The sequence below is a fragment of the Andrena cerasifolii genome, chromosome 2 (assembly GCF_050908995.1).
Source record: "Andrena cerasifolii isolate SP2316 chromosome 2, iyAndCera1_principal, whole genome shotgun sequence".
Classification (NCBI taxonomy): domain Eukaryota; kingdom Metazoa; phylum Arthropoda; class Insecta; order Hymenoptera; family Andrenidae; genus Andrena; species Andrena cerasifolii.
Window position 1 is genome coordinate 19,239,278 of NC_135119.1, and position 22,012 is coordinate 19,261,289.

Below are 22,012 nucleotides of genomic sequence, written 5' to 3' on the forward strand. Positions count from 1 at the left end.
CTTTCTGTAAACATCATCGAGTATTTTGATTAAAAAAAGGTGAAGCAATTTTTAAATTAATTCCACTTTGAAGACGAGTTCGACGACAATGAGTCCTAAAGGTATTTTAAAAAATTAAAAAAAGACAAAGTATCGTGTCACTATTTTCACTCGACAGAATAGAAATAGTATTACTATTGGGTAGAGTTAGAGCGCGTGCGCCCATTCTGTAAACATCATCAAGTATTTTGATTAAAAAAGGTGAAGCAATTTTAAAATTAATTCCACTTTGAAGACGCATTCGACGACAATGAGTCCTAAAGGTATTTTAAAAAAATTTAAAAAAACAAAGTATCGTGTCACTATTTCCACTAGACAGAATAAAAATAGTATTACAATTGGGTAGAGTTAGAGCGCGTGCCGCCCTTTCTGTAAACATCATCAAGTATTTTGATTAAAAAAGGTGAAGCAATTTTAAAATTAATTCCACTTTGAAGACGAATTCGACGACACTGAGTCCTAAAGGTATTTTAAAAAATTAAAAAAAGACAAAGTATCGTGTCACTATTTCCACTCGACAGAATAAAAATAGTATTACTATTGGGTAGAGTTAGAGCGCGTGCGCCCTTTCTGTAAACATCATCAAGTATTTTGATTAAATAAAGGTGAAGCAATTTTTAAATTAATTCCACTTTGAAGACGAATTCGACGACAATGATAAAGGTCTTTTAAAAAATTTAAAAAAAAACAAAGTATCGTGTCACTATTTCCACTCGACAGAATAAAAATAGTATTACTATTGGGTAGAGTTAGAGCGCGTGCCGCCCTTTCTGTAAACATCGTCAAGTATTTTGATTAAATAAAGGTGAAGCAATTTTAAAATTAATTCCACTTTGAAGACGAATTCGACGACACTGAGTCCTAAAGATCTTTTAAAAAATTTAAAAAAAAAACAAAGTATCGTGTCACTATTTCCACTCGACAGAATAAAAATAGTATTACAATTGTGTAGAGTTAGAGCGCGTGCCGCCCTTTCTGTAAACATCATCAAGTATTTTGATTAAATAAAGGTGAAGCAATTTTAAAATTAATTCCACTTTGAAGACGAATTCGACGACAATGAGTCCTAAAGGTATTTTAAAAAATTAAAAAAAGACAAAGTATCGTGTCACTATTTCCACTCAACAGAATAAAACTACTGTTACTATTGGGTAGAGTTAGCATGATGCAGATAACAGGGTGGGGCACGTGACGATATATACATGGATGTCTGCGTTTGAATTTGTAGATAAATGGTAGTAGTAGAAGGTTGTCGGTTTAAAAGGGAAAGGTAACCATGAAGATCGTTATCTTTCAATGGAACGTAGATTGTGGTGGCTATGATGGTTGTGGGTCATGATTAGAAGTCTTAGAGCCGAATCCTACCATCTCAAAGTCGCTGATAAGGTGGAGTTTTAAGGTCCCGCGATTGACCATGTCTGATCCTGCAAGTCCAGCGTGGTTTGGATTGTGTTCCATGGGCATATGGTAGTCTGATCGGAGTTCTTAAGCCTGGGATCGTTAATAGGAAGCTTTCAGGACTTCGTAGGGGACCAGGTCAGGTTCCATGATCTCCTAGCTACTGTACTGTCGATTCCCTAAAAACATGCAGTGATTTTACTTAAGGGGATGTCGCGTTTTAAAATTACTGCAGGGCGATCAAAGTCATGTCCCTCGATCCTGAAGTGACGTAACACGAGTTCTACACTCCTGAAATCGTCAGCAGAGGTATACCTCGACCTCATAGAAGTTCAGTTCAGGTCCCATGACCTGGATCACCAGTGCCAATACCTCAAGCACCTGCAGTGACTCAAGTCAAGCTTTACGATCGCGGGACCCGTGAATAATGGTATCTGAGAAATCCGGGGTGAACCAAATCGCACCTCAGAATGCTCCATGTCCGACTCCCTGACCTCATAGTCCTCAGCGGTTACGACCTCTGACCTTCTCGGTAGTCTCTATTTAAGTTCCACGATGCTATATCAAAAGTGTCGATACCTTAAAAGCTCAGGGGTGATTCCACTCGAGCCCAGCTTCATTTTGCATTATTTGAATGAAAAATGTGGGGCAGCTCCTTTCTGTTTTCATTCGAAAAATCAGGGCACTTGTTCAATTTTTAAGTACGTTTTTCTGCAAAAAAAAATTGGAATCGTGAAAGCACGTAGATCGAGTAGCGTTAGGCATAGGATATAATATACATACGCAGCTGTTGAATTTTCCTGCTAACTAGGTCAATACAATCATTTTATACTGTAATGCTTGGTAGTTTGTGGCATCGTTAGTCTCCACGTTTAGCAAATATTTATGACATTACTAAGGACAGTTGGTGAAATAAATTTCTGTTTCATGCACATACATTCCTGTGGAAAGTACGGTACACCGACGCTGAAGGGCTTCTAAACAGTTTTAAAGGCTTACTAACGCCTGAACCGAGAGAGGAAGGCTTACCCTCAACAAGATAAAAAAAACATTGAGCTTTCAATTATTTAAGACGTTTCTTTTCGATTTGCGCTTTCCGTATTCGCTCAACTTTGCGCAAGAAGTTCTGAAAGATACAGACTTGAAGTCTAAGGATGTTAAAGGCAATGTTCGAAAAGTTCAAGACTTTTTATTGCATAAATACGATTTATTTCTTCGCCTTCTCCTTCTCCGTTTCACAATGTCCATATACAAAAACATCTTTGCAAAGTGTATGTAACCATGTCCCAATATGTAGATACACGCAAGTCGAGGTATATTGATAGATTACATTTTTACATTTTAACAACAGATCGAGGGGTGATGCGTAATTTGTATATTACAAGTAGTAGTGGTCGCCGTCTAACGCGACACCGCGTACGCTTTAATCGCATTAGTAATATAAAATCACTTGTAACACATATAGAGCCTTTAAAAGCACAATGAATTGCTCCTTTATTTGAGTAATTATGTGTTCATATAAACAGTCTTGACAAAAATAAATGTGATTGTTCAAACATTTACTGATAACTACCTACAATTATCTACTACGGTCTTTACACTTATAAAATCTGTAAAACTTTCAAGGGATGAAAATTATAGATGAAATTTATTTCTCGTCGTAACCGGTTTCGCGCCGAAGTAGTATCGATAGTGACAACGATATTGCCAAAAATAGGTCTTCCGCGATTCTCGTCACTGTAGAATCAAATCACTGAGCTAGTTTCCAAGATTCATACGCTTATCCTCCAAACGTATCTCCAATCTAGCGCAACGAGATCTATTAATTGTCATAATGAATGAGCACGTTGCTTTTCTTCACTTCCAACAGCACACTCGGCCAAAGCCTGGCCCATCTTTATCGGCTGCTCCAGATTTACGCAAAATTGGAAATTCTCCGGAGCCTCGAATAGCAGCACAATAGTGGACCCCATTCTAAATTCACCGAACAATTCTCCCTTCCTAATATGCGCACAGCCTAAGCTAGCATCCTTCCAATTCTTTGCCTCCGGCCACATAATAGTATTTGTGTGCAATTCTTTATCACAGTACACTTTTATGGAACCTACATTCGTAGCTCCAACCGCAGTATATGCCATAAATCCGCCAGCCCATTTCCCGACATACAGCACGCGTTCATTTATTGAGAATAAATCTGGCAGATATTGTACTATTTTCGGATTAACGCTTAGGAGCTTTCCTGAAAAGAAACGACAGAATTTTAATCGACGCGAAGCATATTCTTGGTAGGAAACGAGACCAACGTGTCTACCTTGAAAATGTCGGCGAAACTCTATTTCCCAATCGGTCGAACTATGAAACCTGTGATAGTCTCCTGGAGCGAGATAAACTGTCAATTGGTAAAGTTGGTTAGTCGGATTCGTCAAGAGAGATTTTACATAAGCGTCGTCGTCTTCTTTCGTGAAATTCCGAGTATTAACAGCGGGGAGTATGTGTAGGTCGCCCAAGAAATGCCTAAGATTGTAAGTTACACCTTTTACTTGCTCCACGCGGCACGATGTTACTGGCCCGAAATATACTACTCTTCCATCGGCTGGTGAAACCTACGATCAATTCGAACGTTAATATTCGTATATATGCACATTATTCGTTTACTAGGGCTGGGGAAAGTTTGTACTCGCAATGTTCGTGTTTGCATCGATGGGTCTCGCATCACTTTTCAGTGGTCGGACAAAAAAGTCCACGAGGCTTGGAAAATCCGACAAGCTCAAATCGATCTCATCCAGATTGGCATTAAAAGCTTTTGCGTACAACCCGTACAAAGTTGGCCTCAAAGCAACTGGTAATTCCAGACTGGCTATCCAGCCCCATATTCTACTTATTATCCGAAGTGGCAGATAATAATAACAATTCACCTGCGTGGAAAGTTGTAATACATGTTCGACTTCATTTGTAGGACTCTGCTGATTTACTAAGTTCAGCTACGTACCACCAAAATATTGATTGGCTCGTACATGCTATTGTCCTCTGTTCTATATGGATATCTTCTTAAATGCCTCCATTGCAATACTGCTAGCAACGAAACTCCTACTCCAACAGGAACGCTCCATTCCCATTGTTTGACGAACGAGTACCAAGGACTAATTTTACGTTGCTTTGTATTTGCATTTGAAACGTACTTCCTCGAGAACCTTTGCTGTGTCGAAATTCTGAGAATTCCTTTTGTATACATATCTGTACAACATTCGTAAGAGTTTCTTCTAAAATGTGTTAGTTGTTTTAGATACTGGATAGTTTCATTACGTCGACAATAAAGTGACAAACCTCACGTGCTGAATGAATCTAAAAATTTTATAGGCAGTCATCTTGAATATAAATTTTATCAAAAAGATATATTTGAAGTCCCTGTTCCCAGTCTACTTATGCTTTTAGGTTAATTCGAATTGAACATTCCTTCCTGGAAAATACACAAGTAGCACGGAATATAAGCTCTGAAAGTACAGTATGTGAAGTATTCCAAATGTAATTATTGTAAACTACTCAATTTATTAATTACGATGGATTTTACATTATGCCAGAGACATTACATTAGCTTAGCTACTTTTTCTGCGTATACTTACGTGAAATACAATTTCATACACTTACTACGAATATATTTTAAATTGGTACTAATAACTACAGAAATGCAAAACAAAGAAAATGGAACAAAATTCGTGCGTAAACTTCAACGCTATTTGTACGGTAAACTCATGATAAACGCCATCTAGTAGCTCGACCAAGCTGAACTGAACAGTAATTTACTTTGCCAAAGTAAACAAAGTACAGTTTGCAGAAAACCATGAGCTGGGTGGTTGGCTAGCTATTACTGCCAGTTGATAAAGTAAATAATATATATTTAATTTTGAAATTTTTTAGCTTATCAACTACTAGTAATGGCCGGATGACTATTACCACAGACCAGTTCGTCAATGCCCGGGTAGACAAAAAATACCTGGGTACCCGTGAGATACGCAAGTAAATGAGAATAGTTGAGAATTTCGATTTTACAGCCGATCGTCTTTCGATCATTTTTGGCTAACATTAGACTATATCACATTCAATTACTTGAAGTTTATTCCGGGTACCCGGATAATCTAGAGACGCGGTGGCGTCTCGACGCCAAGTACATGTTTCGACACCCTGTATTTTTGTTTACCCGGGTGTCTTACCGGGTATCTCGATACCCGGCCCAAAACAATAGCACTAATTCAAACTACAGCTGCTAATCGATGAGATGCCCGGTTACCCGAATAGATAAAAATTACATGGTTACCCGGGTACCCGTGAGGTAGCCGGGTAGATAAAAATTATACGGATACCCGGGTACCCGTGAGATCCCCGGGTAAACAAAAATTACCCGGCAGGGCCGGCCTTCTCTTTACAGGGGCCCGGGTGCAAGAAATATTTTGGGACCCCAACCAATTTCTTAACAATAAAAAACATAACTTTTCACAAAACGGAATCACGAAAAAAGGATAATAATAACAATAATAAAGAAAATAAAATGAAAAAGATAAAAGAAATAAACATTAACATATTTAAATATGACGTTTTTTATTGCCAATCATTAATAATATTAGATTATTATATTATTATATTAGAAATTTCTTACTTCTTTTTTTCTTAATTTAATCAAATAAAAAAAATCGTTCTCATTTTTTTCTCCCGAATACCTGGGTACAGGTGTACTTACCTGGGCGTACCCTGCATACTTGATGCCAGGTGTATCCTGTACCAAATCGAGATTCTCGACTATCTCATTTACTCAGGTATCTCATAGATGCCCAGGTGTCTCACAGGTACTCGAGTAATCGTATTATAATATGTAAAAACAAAAATCCTTATTGGGTGAAATAATTGTCAATAACTTCTGGACCTGTAAAATTTCTGCCAACCGATATTAAGTATCTATACCACCTGTACGATCTACCTGCATGTCTCATCGCATCTTTAATTACGTCAACGCACACGGTGCTCAGTCACACGGTTTGAATTCTATTTCAGACCAACTGATTCTGGATATAATACATCGCAACTATAATGGATCTTCTTAAAAACAAAGAGAAAAAATCAAGGTTAAACCCGTTTTAAGGTGACCGCGTGGTGCACCTGTGCCACCGGTTGCGACCACCGCAACAATAGCGCTGTGGAGCTATTTAAAGTTTTATTTCCAAATCATACTCGCGGGGAATTGCGTTTCAGGTAAATTATTAAGAAGTATGGTCGGGCTTAGCATCTTCTCCAGGTTCCTCCTACGTAGTATGTACACGCACATATATACATCGTATACCCACACCTGCGAGCGTAATAACAGGTGGCTCCGCGCCGCGGCAGGTGGATCAGTTTCTTTTCTTTTTCTCGGTTTTTCTTTTCGTCTTTCCCGGACGGTGTACGTTCTCCCATTGTTTTCGGAGCGATGCACGCAGTGCCTGACAGGGCGTATTGACGGTGTTGCGTGCCGAAACTCGATCCGCGATCGTGCCAGCCGCAAGTGTCAGCAGGAGAGCAGAGAAATGACGATTCGTAGGTGGACCGCGTCGCCGCGATAGATGCAGGTCTATCGCATCAGTTGCCATCGGACAGGTAGAGGTTATATACGTGCACGATATTACACGGCTGGCGTATACGCATGAAAGCTCGTGGCTGTGGTAAAATAAAGAGCGAGACAATGCCGCCGTCGTCTCACACGAATTGGACGAGACCTCTTCTAAAGAATGGGCAGGCGATGCAGATGCAAGCGAAACGAACGACGTGCATCACCGCACAGAATCAAAATTCGAACGGCAGTGGGACGGAACACGGCGGCATACCGCTGGACAGGAGAATCAAAGTCGTTCTAGTTGGGGACGGTGCCGTTGGAAAGACCAGCCTCGTCGTTTCGTACTCGACGAACGGGTTCCCCGGGGAATACGTGCCCACTGCCTTCGATAATTACAATGGTTAGTTTAATATTTAATAAGAGCGGCAAGCCCGTCCTGGACAGTGACAGATTTAATTTGAAATAGCGATAACGGCGAGACGCATCCAATGGTAACTTTGTAAATGCAATTCAATGTAATTCTCGTCGCGTTATTATTTCCTTTCTATAATGCGCCGCAAAATACAATTAATATCTCATTCTTTTTAGTGAGAAGCAGTGAAAATTAATATTAACATGATATACTTAATATCAATCTCTCATATCTGGATAGTACATTAAGTTTTAAAATCTCTTTGTTAGATGTAAAAAGAGCGAGATTATGTATAAGCTGTAGCATTTTCCTGGTATCCATGTAATCTTATCTTAGCTATTTGTTACCAAAGAAAAGTTTACAGTGTATGTCGAAAGTTGCTTGAATCAGCACGTGTGCGCGATAAAACGATATTTAACAGTACGAGCATGATACTTTTAAATTTGCAAGATGCAAAGAGAAAGTGTCATTGTATAATGAAATATACAATTTCTGTACCCAGGTTTATATTTATAATTATTTATTCCTCCGAATGGAATCGCAATCTAATATTTGCAAATAATATATCACACCCATAATAATAAACTCCGCACGATATTAATTCTTTTAATTTCTTTCAGTGGTCGTCAACGTCGACGGCCAACCAGTAAATGTTCAGCTGTGCGATACAGCCGGGCAAGATGACTTTGATCCTTTGCGATCGTTGTGTTATCCAGAGACAGATGTGTTCCTAGTCTGCTTCAGCGTTGTATGCCCTTCTTCTTATCATAGCATAACTTCTCGATGGATAAACGAAGTACGAAAATACTGCCCAAACGCGCCCATTATTTTGGTAACGAGATTATGCACGTATAAGAATTATTATGAAATACGAACGATGCTAAATATTTACAAGCGATAGGACGTAGATTAATGCAGCGACGATTTCAGGTGGGCACGAAGAGCGACTTAAGGTCGGACGTGCATCTTATGTTACAATTAGCGAGATATGGCCAAACACCGATTACCACTACTCAAGGGCATCAATTGGCTCAAGGAGTTGGCGCCGTAAGTTACGTAGAGACATCCGCGTTGACTCAACACGACCTCAAAGAGGCCTTCGACCAAGCAATAGTTAGTGCTCTTAATACGAGACGAGGTGGTGCTAGTTTATTGTTTAGACGTAGAAAACCATTGCCGTTGTGGCGCAGATGGCTATGTTGCTGGGAGAGGCCTTCGAGTGGTGCATAAACATTAATTATTAGACTCTCTAGAATATCCTCTGTGATCAAAATGCGGCTACCGCGTTATCGGGACTTCTCATTTCTTATGAATATTTCATAGCGCAGAAGTTTCATTTCATTAACGAACGAAAGGTATCTGTATCGTTGTATTGCTAAATATCTTTCGAATTATTTAATGCAGACTAGATAGTTTTTTTTTTTTAAATTGGGTATTATCTTACGCATATATTTTGTACAGCCGACGAGTTGGCACTCCAATACTTTGTAGAAGACGTGAAACGTTATTTCTCTATTTTTCCTAGGAATTTAGGGTATTTTAGATTCTGATAGCTAGGTCGTCCGCCGTTCATAAAATTCCTGAAGCCAGACGTGGCATAATTTATTAAAACATTAATCATATTTTCGTTACTAGTTTGTAATTGGCTACTTGCCGGTTGTGATTTTTTCTTTATCTATAGAATTAATTCTAGAATTTATAGACGTATTATTATCGCGTTATTATTACTATTGCATCACATAAACAATTTTTAATCCCGTATTTTCCCACGCTGCGCGATTTATCGAAGATAAAAGTCCCAATTCTATGGATGCAAATTTTGGGGATCTTCGTCCTTTGCACTCTTCTTTTCAATCATTTGGAATACTTGAAACGTTCTTTATTATTTACTAAATATTTAAAGCGCTGAGAAACATCGTATACTATTCAGAAATAAGGTATAAATACCTTCTTTTATTTAAAAGAGACAGAATGTCAGAGGGGTTACATGCACATCACATTTTTATATGATAGATAAAATACATATTTGTATGAACGATCTATCTATTTGCAAGTATACATTTTTTTAACATGGGATGTAATTACGAGAACGGTAGAACCTCATGGGATATCGAAGGAAAAAGAAACTGTTAAAAATATTAGCAAACGCTGTGATTATAAAACTTAAATTTTTTCAAGTTCCATCATTTGTGTATATATACAAATATATAAACGATGCAAGACTGTTAATAAGTCTTAAATCTGCTTCTATTTGACACAGTTTCAAATATGGAATTGTATCGTAAAACGTAACATATCTAAGTTAAACTTTAAATGAACTTATGTCCAATAAACGCAATGTTGTTTAGCTTTCTTTTTACTGTCAAATGTTTTCCTTTCTTTTTCCAAAGGGTAAGACCAGAATAATGGCTAAGAATGGAAGAAGAAAGGCCAAGAACTTCGAATTAGAAGCAATAATAATCTTGCAAAAGCATCACTTTTTACCTTCTTCAATTTTAATATTTTCAATGTGTTAAAGTTTAAACGATTTTTGCTCAAATCCCTGCGTTTTAAAATAATTTAGCTTAATTGAACGTCAGAACGAGATTTTTAGTTGTGTTAGATTTTAAATAATTATTTATGTATTTTATAACTGCACATATACTTCAAGCTGTAATTATAATCCGGCAGGCTCTGTATAAATTTACAGTACATGTGATTCATCTTTTTAACGATTAAATTATAAATCTTTCGATGATACTACTAGTAGAACCAATGTTCCTGGATCGCTGATATTAATGTTATAAATTGAGTATAAGCTTTGAACAAAAGAAAAATAATGTATGCATATAATATCTGTATTTGAATATAATGACCGTAGTATTCTTTATACTATCATTAATTGCTGCCTATGGGTATACACAGTGTCTATTTTTATGCATTTCTCAGGCGTTATTTATATTAAAATACGTCAAACGAATTGTGATCACCACGTTAAAATTTCTGTTTTCTCGTATCATTTATCTTGGTTCTATATCTAGAAACATTACTAAAGTCAAATACTACCATGCTTGCGACTTATTTTAAAATATTTTCGAACTGTGTACAGGCTGTATAAAAAGTTACGGTCACTGCTTTCAGGGGGAGAATCTACAGAAGTACGGAGCCACTCGTATAGTTTTCGTACTTGCTCCTGTTTCCTCTCACTCACACACATCGAAGCCCAGATTTCACCTTTGTTTTTTTAAAGGCGAGAAGGACAGGATGCGAGCGCGAGTGAGAGGAAACGGGAGCCATTGATTGCTGAGTGGTTCTGTGCACTCTAAGTTTTGTGCAAACTTTAACAATTTATTGCGTCGAAACGGTGCGTCTACGGCACATGGTTTCTTTCAAACTTTTTTTCTTTTCATTGAGCAGAGCGCGTTGATGTAGGAATAAACTTCGACATTAATTTTCAATGTTACAAACAATTTTGCGACAAGCTTTTTTTTACAAATGCCCACCGATCCAAATGTGTAGATTCGCCGTTGAAAACAGTGATTATTGCCTTTCATACAACTTGTACTTGTATTACACATCCAATCGAACATAATTCTGTATCATAATATTTATTTGAAATCGGAGAAAACGAAGATACTTAATGATGTTCATTAATATCACCTCGACAATATTGTTATTACTGATACGCTAATACAACTTCGTATTGTACTCGTAATGATGTCATTGTACATAATCATATCACACATTCTAGTTATTATGAAGACATGGTATTTAAAAGAAACAGTGTATATGTTACTGGTTCGTAGGGAAAAGATTTTAGACTGAAAAGGTGTCTCAATGTTGTAATGAATAGTATTAAAAGTTGCTTATACTGTGTAATAAAGTAAACGATATTTTTATAAACATTTTTCTATATCGGTCTATGCTTTTTAAACCATGTCAAATTTGTGTCGATTGTTCTTTATTGTATGAAGTATGGATATTTGTACACAAATAATAAATTATTTATGAAAAGCAGATTTCTACAGTATTGATAACACTGGAGCTCTTATTACAGTATTTTTATCAATGGCGTGATTTGAAAAGGTCGTCAGTTCGAATAGCTTACGTAATAATAAATTAAGCATGTATAGTACTTAATGTTCAATTGCTTCGATTATTTCTTCAAAGGTAAGTATATAGGTGGAAAAATTTGCACACAATTTTTTAAACATTTTACTCGTGACTCTTGATTTTGTTTTATATTGTTAGTAAATTCAATTATAAAAAAAAAGAAATGCAATTGTTTAGCAACTGGACTAAAATCTGAAACAAAAGTTTCCGAATGTAAATGTGCAAAGCAGAAATGTTAAGAAATACTATGTAGCGCGTTTTATTGTTATATCTACTAGAGTTGGGCATTATTCGAATAAATTTTCAAAATTTATTCGTTATTCCCGAATAACTTCATTTTATTCGAAATTTTTCTTGGAAGATTATTCGAATAATGCCCAACTCTAATATCTATATACTTAAGTGTAGATGTCAGTAAATGCAATGTCTCACTCCGCGTTAAGTAACCTTCAGTCTTCACCATAGATTACAGAACCTCGTCTGTGTTTTGATCAGCTTTCACTGAAAGATACTTTATCCTACATCAGTAATCATTTCTTCAATTTATGCGTGGAGGTAAGATAAACCTGCACGAACAAGCGATATAAAGCTAGAACACAGAAATCATGAAGACAGACGTTACCGACCCATGGAGTGGAATAGATACACTTGAGATTGACGACGATGAACGTAATAATCGTTTCGAAGATTCTTTCGTAAAATACCAGTCAGAACATACAAGACTTGCGGATTCAGAGGAATATTTGGAAAAACTTTGTACGTAGGCCTTTATTTTAATTATGGTCACAAAATATCAGTAGCATATGCATGTGTATGTATGTGTATAGCTATCAGTTCCATATACGTTAATTCTTGGATTAACCATCGTACAACGAATGCAAGGTCATTTCGATCGAACTCTGACAAAGTCTATCACGATGTTATATTTATGTTGACAATGGCAAAATATAGTATAAGATGCTTATACTGCATTCCACTTTAGAGGCAAACCGTCAGGGAAAGTGTTACGACCAATCGGTTATGTCAGATGAGTCAGATGATCTGACTAAGATCCTTGGGAGCTGCGCAAATCGGTCGCAAATCGGTAGGGGCGTAGCTCTAACTCTTATATGGAATGGAGGATAAATTGCAATAACATTATTCGTAAAAATCATACAGGAGATACACCTATTTTATGTATCGAATACTACGTAAATAATTTTTTTTATGCAGTTTTTTTATTACCTATTTATGTGGGATTAATTCATTTTATATTCAATTTTTTCGTGAAACCGGTTTATCATAGAAATGTTGCTATGAGTCAACTGGCCCTGCATTCGTCTCACGCGACCGTATCCACCATTCGTCTTCCGAGGATTAAGGACATTTTTGTGGGCGAATAATATTAGATTTTAATTGTATTTCATTTCACCCTAAATACATTCTGCTATCAAATTTAAGACTGATGAATTATTCTGCAGATTGTAGACTTAGAAATCTCCAAAAGGGTACTTCGAAGAAAGATCTTGTAGCATCTTTATCAGTGGTGAAGGAAGATTATATCGCACGTTTAATAACGTCTGGATGTAGGCTCGAAACAGAAGAGGAGACAGAATTAGCCCTGAATCCTTTGATAAGACACATAGCGCCCCATTTACAAGTAACTACAGGAAAATTTTGGAACCATTTAATTCCATAGATTATACCGACATTAATATTCGTTTCATTTCAGGCATTAACCGCCACCGAACTAGTTCACCTTTTAAAGGCAGACGTTCTTCAAGTAGTCACTGAAGCTGAAGAGAACAAGGAGATCATAGACAAATCATTAACTAATTAAATTCAATTTCCTGAATAAAGAAACAAAGTAGCGACTTAATCTCCAAACCAAACATGTCGATCGAAGCATTGACGGGAAAAGTATATCTGTTAGTAACTGGTGCAAGTCGTGGAATTGGAAAACAAATTGCAATATCGCTTGGCTCGGTCTTAGAAAAAGGTTCCCGTGTTCTTTTGCTGGCAAGAAATTTGGATGGTTTAGGCAAAACTGCTGACTGTATCCCTGCCGGTGTACTCGTTAACGCTGTTGGCGTTGACCTAGGCGCAGTAGAAGATGACGAGCTGCATGGCGAGTATAAGAAAAATAAATTAAATGTACCGTTCTCTACTGTTGAGAGATATATGGAATTTTTAAATTTCATCTACCGACTTTGCAGAAATCATAATGCAGTCTTTAAACGAAGATACTCCCGAAGAATTCGACCGAGTGGTTGTGGTACATAATGCTGGAACAATGGGAAATATTTCCCAGGGGACGAAGAGCTTAACGGACATGAATACCTGGCGCAGTTATTTCGATGTGAACGTTTTCAGCCCTGCTGTATTAAACGGTGTCGTTATGGGGATATTTAATGAAGAAACAAATACCAAGAAGACTATCATAAACATTACTTCACTATTTGCGATAAAACCAACAAATAAAACAGGCGAATATTGTACTGGAAAGGCGGCGCGAGAGATGTTCTTTAAGGTAACAATTTTGCATCATCTAAGCTACTTTTATGATCAACTTTATTCCACGTTTTTCTAATTCATGTTCTGCGTAGGTATTCGCATTGGAGAATCCAGAAGTGAATGTATTAAACTATTCCCCCGGCCCAGTTGAAACTGATATGTTCTATAAAGCTTGTAAAGAATTTGGTGACGAGGAACTTAAGAGTCAGTTCAATGAGATGTTAGAGAAGAAAACCTACTTAACGTGCGAGCAAACAGTTAACCGGCTTTTAAACATTCTTAAAGATCGTAAATACAAGTCAGGTGATCATGTCGATTATTTTGATGAGCTGTAAATCATATGACATGACATTCCAATTATCATCGCGTGTAAAATTAATATGAGCAAAGGCATGCTGCAGTAAAGGATTGAAGAGGGTTGGTTCAAACTACGCACCATATTTATAGGATATTGTTATTACATTGTAAAAACGGAGTATACAAAATACACAGTATCAAGAATTTATGTATATTGGGATAAGAAGTCCATTATTTTAATTGAACTTGAGCTTTCCAGTTTTACCTCTTTTATATCACAGTCGTCAATATGAACTCACGACGATAATTCGCTATCTTGCGTTATTGTCGCGTATCTCTGGGAGTTACATTTGCCGTTCTGAATTCGTATGCTCGTTACTAAAATCATCACAATAATGCAAATGGCTGCAGATATTAACCAGACTGGTGAGGGATACATAGGAGGCATAGAGTGTGAATAAACTAATCCGTATAAAGAAGCTCCAGCGAATGGAGTCAGGGTTTCGATAGATACCGTCAAGGAGAATATTTTACCTGCAGATATTTAAAGATATTAGTAGAATCATATATCAGAAAAGTACGGGAATGATAGTATTTATGCGACGTAAAGTCACTCGATGATTTCTTACCGGTATCCTTCGTAGGGACTGACTTAGATAGTATAGAACGGATCATAGGAGCAGCGACTCCGCCAAGCATTCCTACAACTGCGGATAAATACATGTGCCACGGTTTCCATGTAAAGCATTGAATTAAAGAGCCAGCTAAAGATGACAATAACGACAATAGAGCCACCACCTCTTCGGAGAAGCCTGCAAAATTTATTTCATCGCTAAGCCCTAGTTTCTCCCAACAATTGCGAGCATACTGTAGCGTATTTGCGAAAGTTTAAATTTACACCTGTGTATGTCGTCAAAACTTTTGCTCCGAATACTATCCCAAAGATTGCGAGCATTACATTACTAGCCAAATAAATTGAGTACTTAGTCACATCCCAGCCAAGTCTGATATTTGTAAATAGAAATCCTATAGTCATGTCTCCTTGTATAATTATAACAAGTAAAATAAGGGAAGTGATGCAGCACCAAACTATGTACCGATTGAATCCATCTCGTTTCTTGGTACATGTACCAATGAGATCCTTGACTAAATGTACATCGAATAAGGTACTTAAGGTTGCCTGTAACGATTAAAATATATTTATTATCCGAGTGTAGATGTAAAATAAGAATAACGAACGCTGGCTTGCTCGTCGATCATGAATAGAAGCGTGTCTGTAAGAAATTGGAAAGCACATACTGAATTTGAGTTGTACGTGGTCTCGGGAACAAATATACAAACGTATAATGTTGCTATGATGCAGCAGACAGTAGCGCAACCAAATACGACTGTGTATCCATACATTCGAAAGAGAATGGGACCAGTCAATATGCCAGACAGAAAACCGACAGACACCAAAGCTTCCATCCAAGCCAGGTGCCACCCTCTATCTTGGTCATTCGATATGTCAGTGATATAGCAGATAGTACCTAATAAAAGTATGCAGAATCCCCCGAGAGACATGGACGGAATGTATGCAATTAATAAAAACCATGGACTGATATCCCAAACAGTCATGAAGGAAAAAATCACATATCTCAGTGAGATTCCTATAACGTTAACACATTATTTAACTGCGGCAGCTTTGTTGCCCGAGTAGTAAATACCGACCGATATATCCTGCCAGTATGATGGGTTTCCTTCCATGTATATCGCTCCATGGTCCCAGAAACAAAGACAACAATGCAGGGAAGATATTATCAATAAAAGATTTGGTCATCAGAATTAAGCTTGCTATTGGTTGTACTTGTGCGTCTATTTTCATTGCTTCGGCGGAACTACTATTCTCATGTAATACCATGCATTCTGTTTTATTTATACCTAACGTGACGCTACAAGTACGATATGTTATTAAATCTGTTAAAATATTACCTGCAATTAAATTATATAATTCAGTTCTACGTCAGCGAATCACGTTCTACTACAAAATGTTCGTCCAATGTGAATATTACTAAGCGATTAAATGAAAAGCGTTATGTATGCTTACATAAGTATAGCGCTTTAATTCTATTTACTAACTAGCATCAAATTTCTGCATATATAGCGCAAGGTGCATTATAATTACTTGATATCGCTTCAGCAAACATTAGCACCATCAGAGCTGGTTGTACCAGCGCATAACGTCTCCATCCTGTAATCGTAGGTTCCATTTTATTGCTTAAAAACTTGTTAGAAATATTGACACAGCACTGTGCAAGGTTACAAAATGTATAAAATAGCTAATGATACTATATATTTTTAACTGTGCGGCACATTATAATGTAACAAAATGTACTAGAACATCATTGATGAACTTCATTCGGAGCTGTCACTGTCACTGTCTGATTAAGTGTTTATTGTTTAACTCTTTGTGCGGATCATTTCAGCACGATACGTCATCGCGACTGTAATTAATAGTGGCAGATAAAATTTGCTTCATTGTTGCAATTCATTGGATTGTCGGGGAACACAATTTGTTTTAGGGAATTATGTTTCCTAAACATTTTGTACTGATTTCTGTAATAATCATGAAAATTCACAATTCAAATCTGCTTGGGTTGTGTGAACGCTATGAAATGTCATCTGTAAAAGATAAACAGCTGATTGTTGATTATGCATATCCAGGAAGTCCAGCAATCATATGGTTGCGCGACGCGAAGTATGTACTTACTATGTACCTATACAGCGCGCACGCGCGCGTGCGTACATTTGTAGTATTCATTCTACACATAATTTTCCCTGCGTGGATACTAAAATTTAGTCGAGTAGTTTAATAAAACAATGGTAAATTATTAAATTAAATTACTCGGACTTGGTTAGTGGCGGTAAATGCGTGAGCGTCGTATGTGAGTGAGGTAAAGGATAAGATAGGCGAATACAGGGGTAGGAGAGGACGAAGGGAAGTGGTAGGGGGAAGAGGGGATAGGAAGGAATAAATTAAGACATCAGAGAGCATATTGGAATTATAGTCTGATTTTTGAGAGTTCAGACCTGAGGCGGATCCCTCGGACGGAGCGTGGTTTAAGGAGGAACCAATGGTGGCAACGCCGCACGCAATCCTTAGCGTACCATTGGTTCCTCCTTACACCACGCTCCGTCCGAAGAACCCGCCTCAGGTCTCAACTCTCGAAAATCAGACTATAGTCATAGGAGGGGACTTTAATGCGCGGATAGGGAATGAAGGTCACATGTATGTTCAAGAAACAATGGAGGGCAGTGTAAAGGAGGAGGTAGTAAGATAGATGGCGGGTGTGGAGAGGAAAAGCGGGAGAGGAGAACGCGTTAAGGGGAAAGGGTTAAGGTGGAATTGAGGAGAGGAATGAGTGTGGTTAAGAATTTTGTAAACCAATTCCATTTCGAGACCGCAAAGGCTGGAAATAATAAATAGTTACTTATTAAATTACTCGCCATTCAACTCAATTACTGGATGCGTCTGAATCGGCCTTAATTCTGTATAAAGATGATAAAATTGATTGAAGGACATAACATGTATTAAAAGAGAAGGAAATAGTGTATGACTGTATGTTATTACTGAATTTTTTCTCTTTCAATGACATCCTTTATGCGTGTGTGTTGCCACTAGACGAACATAGTTATGCAACCTACCGCATGCTTATTTGTATTAGAATGACAGCTAAAAGAAATTAACAAATAAGGTGATATATTATGCCTCTGATAGTCCCACATTATTGTTACAGTGCAATTTATAACGGTGGACACAAAATTGTGTATAATTTTATCAAAAGTTCAATTTTTGAAAAACGTTCTATCCATGTACATAAACATAAAATTTCATTCAATATGCATTCTGATAGCGATAGCTGTAGCGAAAGTAGTAGGCCGGTAACACCATCGGAAGACGATTGCTGCCACAATGCGTGCGATCCTTGTATTTTTGATGTACATAGAAAGTTGCTCGAAGAGTACGAAAGGCGAAAAAAAGGGGATGTAAAAATACAGAATAGAAAGAATGTACTGTGTACATTTTTGTATAAGAACTTTGTAGTCGTCGATGTGAAGGAAGCTTGTGAATGTTACATTCTACTTTCACTGAGATACCAAGGTAGACTTCTCGCCGAATACATAAAGCCCCATAAAAGTCTTACGACTTGTAATTCCTTATTGTAATTGATTTCGGTATGTATTCCTACAGGAAATGAGTCGAAGAATGATACAAGCGTATCAATCAACCCAGGGCAGCATGTTATGTTACATTTACAGGATACAACGAAACCATTCACACCAATTGCATGGTCGGATAATAGTATTGAATTTTTAATTAGACTCTACCCCAATGGGAAGTTTAGCATGCATATGAGGAACGTAAAGATAGGTGATATAATTCGTATCAGAGGGCCGTATGGAAATTTTGAATATAAGAGTAATTGGTGCGCAAATCGTAGATATAGCTTTTCAATATACATTACTTCCAACTACGAAGTTGGCCTTCTTTTCAAAATTATTTAAATGTTACTGATAGCCTTTGTAGCTTTCAGAAAATAATTATGTTCAGTATGGGATCAGGAATAACTGCAGTTTATCCTATCGCGAAAGCAGTTATAGATAACGAACTGGAAGAGACAAAAATTGACCTTGTCGGGGGATTCCGAAATATATTACAAATTCCTATAAAGAAACAACTGCAATCATTATCAGATTATTGGAATTTCAAATGTACATTATACATATCACAATTGCATAGTAAGTTACACTTTATAACTTATAAGTACTAATTAACATGAAGTTTAATTGTAATAATACTAACTATTCGTTATGTGTTGCATTTACAGTGGCGGACAAAAGTATTGGGACACACTTTAAAACAGAATAACTTTTTTAAAATTGGTTCAAACGACTTGAGTCTTTTTGAGAAGCTAGAAGGATTAGTTTACTGTGTGACATGTTTCGTCGTTTTGAAAAAAATTGCAATTAGTTGGAAAAGCGAAGAAAATAGTGCACGTCGCTTCTCAAAAAAATTCAAGTGGTTTAGACCAATTTTAGAAAAGTTATTCTGTTCTAAAGGGTGTCCCAATACTTTTGCCCAGCACTGTATATTATTACACAGATGTCGCAATAATCATTTAGATAGAAAACAGTACAAAATCTTTCATATAAATATTTAGTCCTAAGTTATAGTGTTCTAGGAAATTAATAAAATATCTAACTATATATAACATGACTGGTAAACAAGTTAACAAATAATAATACGCTATCCAACGTTTTCCATTTCTTTCCTTTCAGACGATGTTCGCGATCTCCACGGCATAAATGTAAAACCTGGTCGATTAAATAAAGACTCTGTGTCCGACATACTTGAAGGTAATGCGATAGATACAACATTAATTCTAATTTGTGGTACCCATGAATTCAATAGGTCTGTCGAGCAGTGGACAAGATGCTTGAATTATACACATATGCATGTGTTCGAATGACAAGTTAAGGAACAAACTGTTACAGCAATTAATGTGTATCGTATAAATAATATTCTGTAATATTACATCGAGTATTAGTAATTAAATTCTGCTACTTAATGCAACACGATATGCTTTCTTGGCAATGTAGACAAGTACCATGAATATGATCGAACATAACATGATTACCGGCGCCAGCCTGTAGCCACTAAAAAGTAGGGTAAGTACTTCGTAAATACTATATTAATTTTAAATGTTTTGACCATCAAGTTATTTCATAACATACACAAGCATACCTGTAATAGGCAGGGTGTATGAAAATGTCTTCTACATTTTTCATTACTGCATATTTTATCAGGGAAAGCTAGAGTGTCTGATTCCATGGAGAAGCAAATACAACATTCTTCATCGCCGACGACAGCACTTTTATCGTCTACGCATATTTTTTCCTCTTTCATAGGGAATCTATGCATATCTAACAGCATCATCAAATTATCTACAAAATCGCACTTTGGATTCCAATTCTGCAATAGTATCGCAACGTAAAATTGCTACATTATAATTTTGTAAATCGACGTTGCTAATATATTCTACGCAATGTTTAGCGAATATTACGGACATGTAAGTTCTTAGAAACGAGATCCCTTTTCAGTTCGGCTTCTATCTCGCTACCCATAAATTTTATTTCCGGTAAATCCATAGGATTCAAAGGATCGATTTTAACGAACATTGATAAAGATGGCGTTAAGTAAAATCGTCGATAAAGATGGTAGGGTTTTGGTTTTGGTGGATCTAACACCCAGCATTGCCTAATTATTGCACAACAATACACTTCTGGATTAAAGACTCGAAATATATAAATTGTAGTTAAATATTTCTACCAAGCCTTACTCGTCAATTTGTTCCAGATTCGACCAAGCTTTCTCAAGCATCATTACTTGTGAGTTGAACTTATTTCTCGCTGTGGTCAACGTTGACACATTCTTTTCAAAGGATCCAATGGCAGGCATTACAGGCAAATCTGAATAGACCACTGTCCACGGATATCCTCTGTGATTTGTTCTTTGCAGTTTCAACGATACATTTCTCACGGATAGCTTGATCGTACTTAAACTGCTATCGGATAACAGCTGAACCGGCTACAACAATATTATTTCAATGTCATATTACTTGAAAATCATTTAAGATTCCAGAGAGAAGCGAATATATAAGAAAAAACAGCAATATAAATTTCGTTTGACATTTTAACTTGTACAATTTAATGTTTTTTTTTATAAATACTATCTAGTAAAGGTAATGATATTATGCACTTGATACATACAGATGGTATTTCAAGCACATCTTTCAATTCTTGCAATATTTCCATTGCACTGTTGTCCATTGCTTCGTATGTATGATCTTCGATACAAGCATTATCAATGAAACTACTCTATTTAGGGACATTGTTATTACTAATTATCCTTATCATCATAGAGACCTATTAGGACATCGCTATACTTACCATAAGCAGCTGCAACTGTCTGAAAAATAATGATACTTTTGTTGTGGTTCGCATCAAGTCCTTCACCTTTTGACTGAAGCCTGACCCATTACGAATAAGCGCGATTTCTTTACCAAATCTAATCTGTGCTTCGTATAACGATGGGTAATTCGGTACGGCCAATTTTAGTTTGACTCTGATATTTTGCCCTGCATTGGACTGACAGGAAACTGTTAAAAATCCTTGCCATGTCCTTACTGGTGTTTCAGTAACTAATATCATTTCTGGGTGCCCCTGAACGATAGCTTCGTAATCGTTATCAACCATTGTGATGAAATATCCAAGTCTATTTATGTTGTCATTACCTATTTACTCTATTAACTAACATTTACTTGCATTTGCTCACTGCTGCTCACATCTCTTATCATATCTTATGGGAGTCTGTGTCACGCGAACTGAAATACCGACTTCGTGAAAAATCGGAGGTTTTGCTATGATCACAGACCAGCAGAGTTCGGGGGGATCGGCTGCACTGATGGAGGGGATGTGTGCATGAATTGCGCTGCGCAGTCACGCACGCATTACCACCGCTCCTGTGGTGTTTCTCCCTCCATCAGTGCAGCCGAATCCCTCCGAACTCTGCAGGCCAAGTATAGGATCCTACACAGGCTCCACGTTGACAGTCCTCCAGTCCTCCCAACCGCAGCCATTTGGAGCAAAACCGGAAATAACAT

At 37.1% G+C, this 22,012-nt stretch overlaps 7 protein-coding genes and 1 long non-coding RNA gene across 17 annotated transcripts; 4 read left to right on the forward strand and 4 right to left on the reverse strand.

Moving 5' to 3' along the window:
* Nucleotides 1–2,623: 2,623 nt before the first annotated feature.
* Pisd (phosphatidylserine decarboxylase) lies at nucleotides 2,624–5,217 on the reverse strand. Of its 3 annotated transcripts, none has more exons than XM_076830602.1 (6): nucleotides 5,058–5,217; nucleotides 4,762–4,894; nucleotides 4,427–4,697; nucleotides 4,119–4,352; nucleotides 3,749–4,040; nucleotides 2,624–3,676 (listed from the first exon to the last, which is right to left on the reverse strand). In XM_076830602.1, exons 2-6 carry the CDS (start codon nucleotides 4,800–4,802, stop codon nucleotides 3,267–3,269), a joined length of 1,248 nt encoding a protein of 415 aa, XP_076686717.1. In that variant the 5' UTR covers nucleotides 4,803–4,894; nucleotides 5,058–5,217; the 3' UTR covers nucleotides 2,624–3,266. The 3 variants fall into 3 exon arrangements, with proteins under 3 accessions (XP_076686717.1, XP_076686718.1, XP_076686719.1); XM_076830603.1 differs by having other exon boundaries at nucleotides 4,762–4,928; XM_076830604.1 differs by lacking the exon at nucleotides 5,058–5,217 and having other exon boundaries at nucleotides 4,427–4,671; nucleotides 4,762–4,900.
* A 1,273-nt stretch (nucleotides 5,218–6,490) lies between these two features.
* Nucleotides 6,491–11,476, forward strand: LOC143378679 (ras-related C3 botulinum toxin substrate 1). Of its 2 annotated transcripts, none has more exons than XM_076830590.1 (3): nucleotides 6,491–7,415; nucleotides 8,048–8,223; nucleotides 8,358–11,476. In XM_076830590.1, the coding sequence occupies exons 1-3, from the start codon at nucleotides 7,106–7,108 to the stop codon at nucleotides 8,655–8,657; spliced, it is 786 nt and encodes a 261-aa protein (XP_076686705.1). In that variant the 5' UTR covers nucleotides 6,491–7,105; the 3' UTR covers nucleotides 8,658–11,476. The 2 variants fall into 2 exon arrangements, with proteins under 2 accessions (XP_076686705.1, XP_076686704.1); XM_076830589.1 differs by having other exon boundaries at nucleotides 6,512–7,415; nucleotides 8,048–8,259; nucleotides 8,358–11,425.
* Nucleotides 11,477–11,962: 486 nt separating this feature from the next.
* On the forward strand, nucleotides 11,963–13,538 carry LOC143378684 (uncharacterized). Of its 2 annotated transcripts, none has more exons than XM_076830594.1 (3): nucleotides 11,963–12,275; nucleotides 12,980–13,158; nucleotides 13,231–13,538. In XM_076830594.1, exons 1-3 carry the CDS (start codon nucleotides 12,125–12,127, stop codon nucleotides 13,336–13,338), a joined length of 438 nt encoding a protein of 145 aa, XP_076686709.1. In that variant the 5' UTR covers nucleotides 11,963–12,124; the 3' UTR covers nucleotides 13,339–13,538. The 2 variants fall into 2 exon arrangements, with proteins under 2 accessions (XP_076686709.1, XP_076686710.1); XM_076830595.1 differs by lacking the exon at nucleotides 11,963–12,275 and adding an exon at nucleotides 12,573–12,695.
* Nucleotides 12,980–13,826, reverse strand: LOC143378685 (uncharacterized). The gene is made up of 2 exons (XR_013088337.1): nucleotides 13,708–13,826; nucleotides 12,980–13,619 (listed from the first exon to the last, which is right to left on the reverse strand). It is a non-coding gene; the product is annotated as an uncharacterized LOC143378685 (long non-coding RNA).
* On the forward strand, nucleotides 13,392–14,521 carry Sptr (Sepiapterin reductase). Its single transcript, XM_076830591.1, has 3 exons — nucleotides 13,392–13,626; nucleotides 13,715–14,028; nucleotides 14,105–14,521. The coding sequence occupies exons 1-3, from the start codon at nucleotides 13,392–13,394 to the stop codon at nucleotides 14,345–14,347; spliced, it is 792 nt and encodes a 263-aa protein (XP_076686706.1). The 3' UTR covers nucleotides 14,348–14,521.
* Nucleotides 14,453–16,809, reverse strand: LOC143378674 (putative peptidoglycan muropeptide transporter SLC46). Of its 4 annotated transcripts, XM_076830581.1 has the most exons (7): nucleotides 16,684–16,809; nucleotides 16,474–16,539; nucleotides 16,020–16,280; nucleotides 15,609–15,958; nucleotides 15,210–15,489; nucleotides 14,939–15,121; nucleotides 14,453–14,843 (listed from the first exon to the last, which is right to left on the reverse strand). In XM_076830581.1, exons 2-7 carry the CDS (start codon nucleotides 16,502–16,504, stop codon nucleotides 14,605–14,607), a joined length of 1,344 nt encoding a protein of 447 aa, XP_076686696.1. In that variant the 5' UTR covers nucleotides 16,505–16,539; nucleotides 16,684–16,809; the 3' UTR covers nucleotides 14,453–14,604. The 4 variants fall into 4 exon arrangements, with proteins under 4 accessions (XP_076686696.1, XP_076686694.1, XP_076686697.1 ...); XM_076830579.1 differs by lacking the exon at nucleotides 16,684–16,809 and having other exon boundaries at nucleotides 16,474–16,605; XM_076830582.1 differs by lacking the exon at nucleotides 16,684–16,809 and having other exon boundaries at nucleotides 16,396–16,534.
* Nucleotides 16,793–21,779, reverse strand: Fancl (E3 ubiquitin-protein ligase Fancl). Of its 2 annotated transcripts, none has more exons than XM_076830584.1 (6): nucleotides 21,300–21,779; nucleotides 21,120–21,227; nucleotides 20,690–20,937; nucleotides 20,418–20,607; nucleotides 20,095–20,322; nucleotides 16,793–16,904 (listed from the first exon to the last, which is right to left on the reverse strand). In XM_076830584.1, exons 1-6 carry the CDS (start codon nucleotides 21,603–21,605, stop codon nucleotides 16,884–16,886), a joined length of 1,101 nt encoding a protein of 366 aa, XP_076686699.1. In that variant the 5' UTR covers nucleotides 21,606–21,779; the 3' UTR covers nucleotides 16,793–16,883. The 2 variants fall into 2 exon arrangements, with proteins under 2 accessions (XP_076686699.1, XP_076686698.1); XM_076830583.1 differs by lacking the exon at nucleotides 16,793–16,904 and adding an exon at nucleotides 19,017–20,006 and having other exon boundaries at nucleotides 21,300–21,777.
* LOC143378678 (NADH-cytochrome b5 reductase-like) lies at nucleotides 17,286–19,923 on the forward strand. 2 transcript variants are annotated; one of them, XM_076830588.1, is made up of 5 exons: nucleotides 17,286–17,899; nucleotides 18,086–18,450; nucleotides 18,541–18,775; nucleotides 18,877–19,088; nucleotides 19,629–19,923. In XM_076830588.1, the coding sequence occupies exons 2-5, from the start codon at nucleotides 18,189–18,191 to the stop codon at nucleotides 19,817–19,819; spliced, it is 900 nt and encodes a 299-aa protein (XP_076686703.1). In that variant the 5' UTR covers nucleotides 17,286–17,899; nucleotides 18,086–18,188; the 3' UTR covers nucleotides 19,820–19,923. The 2 variants fall into 2 exon arrangements, with proteins under 2 accessions (XP_076686703.1, XP_076686702.1); XM_076830587.1 differs by having other exon boundaries at nucleotides 17,287–18,450.
* Nucleotides 21,780–22,012: the final 233 nt, after the last annotated feature.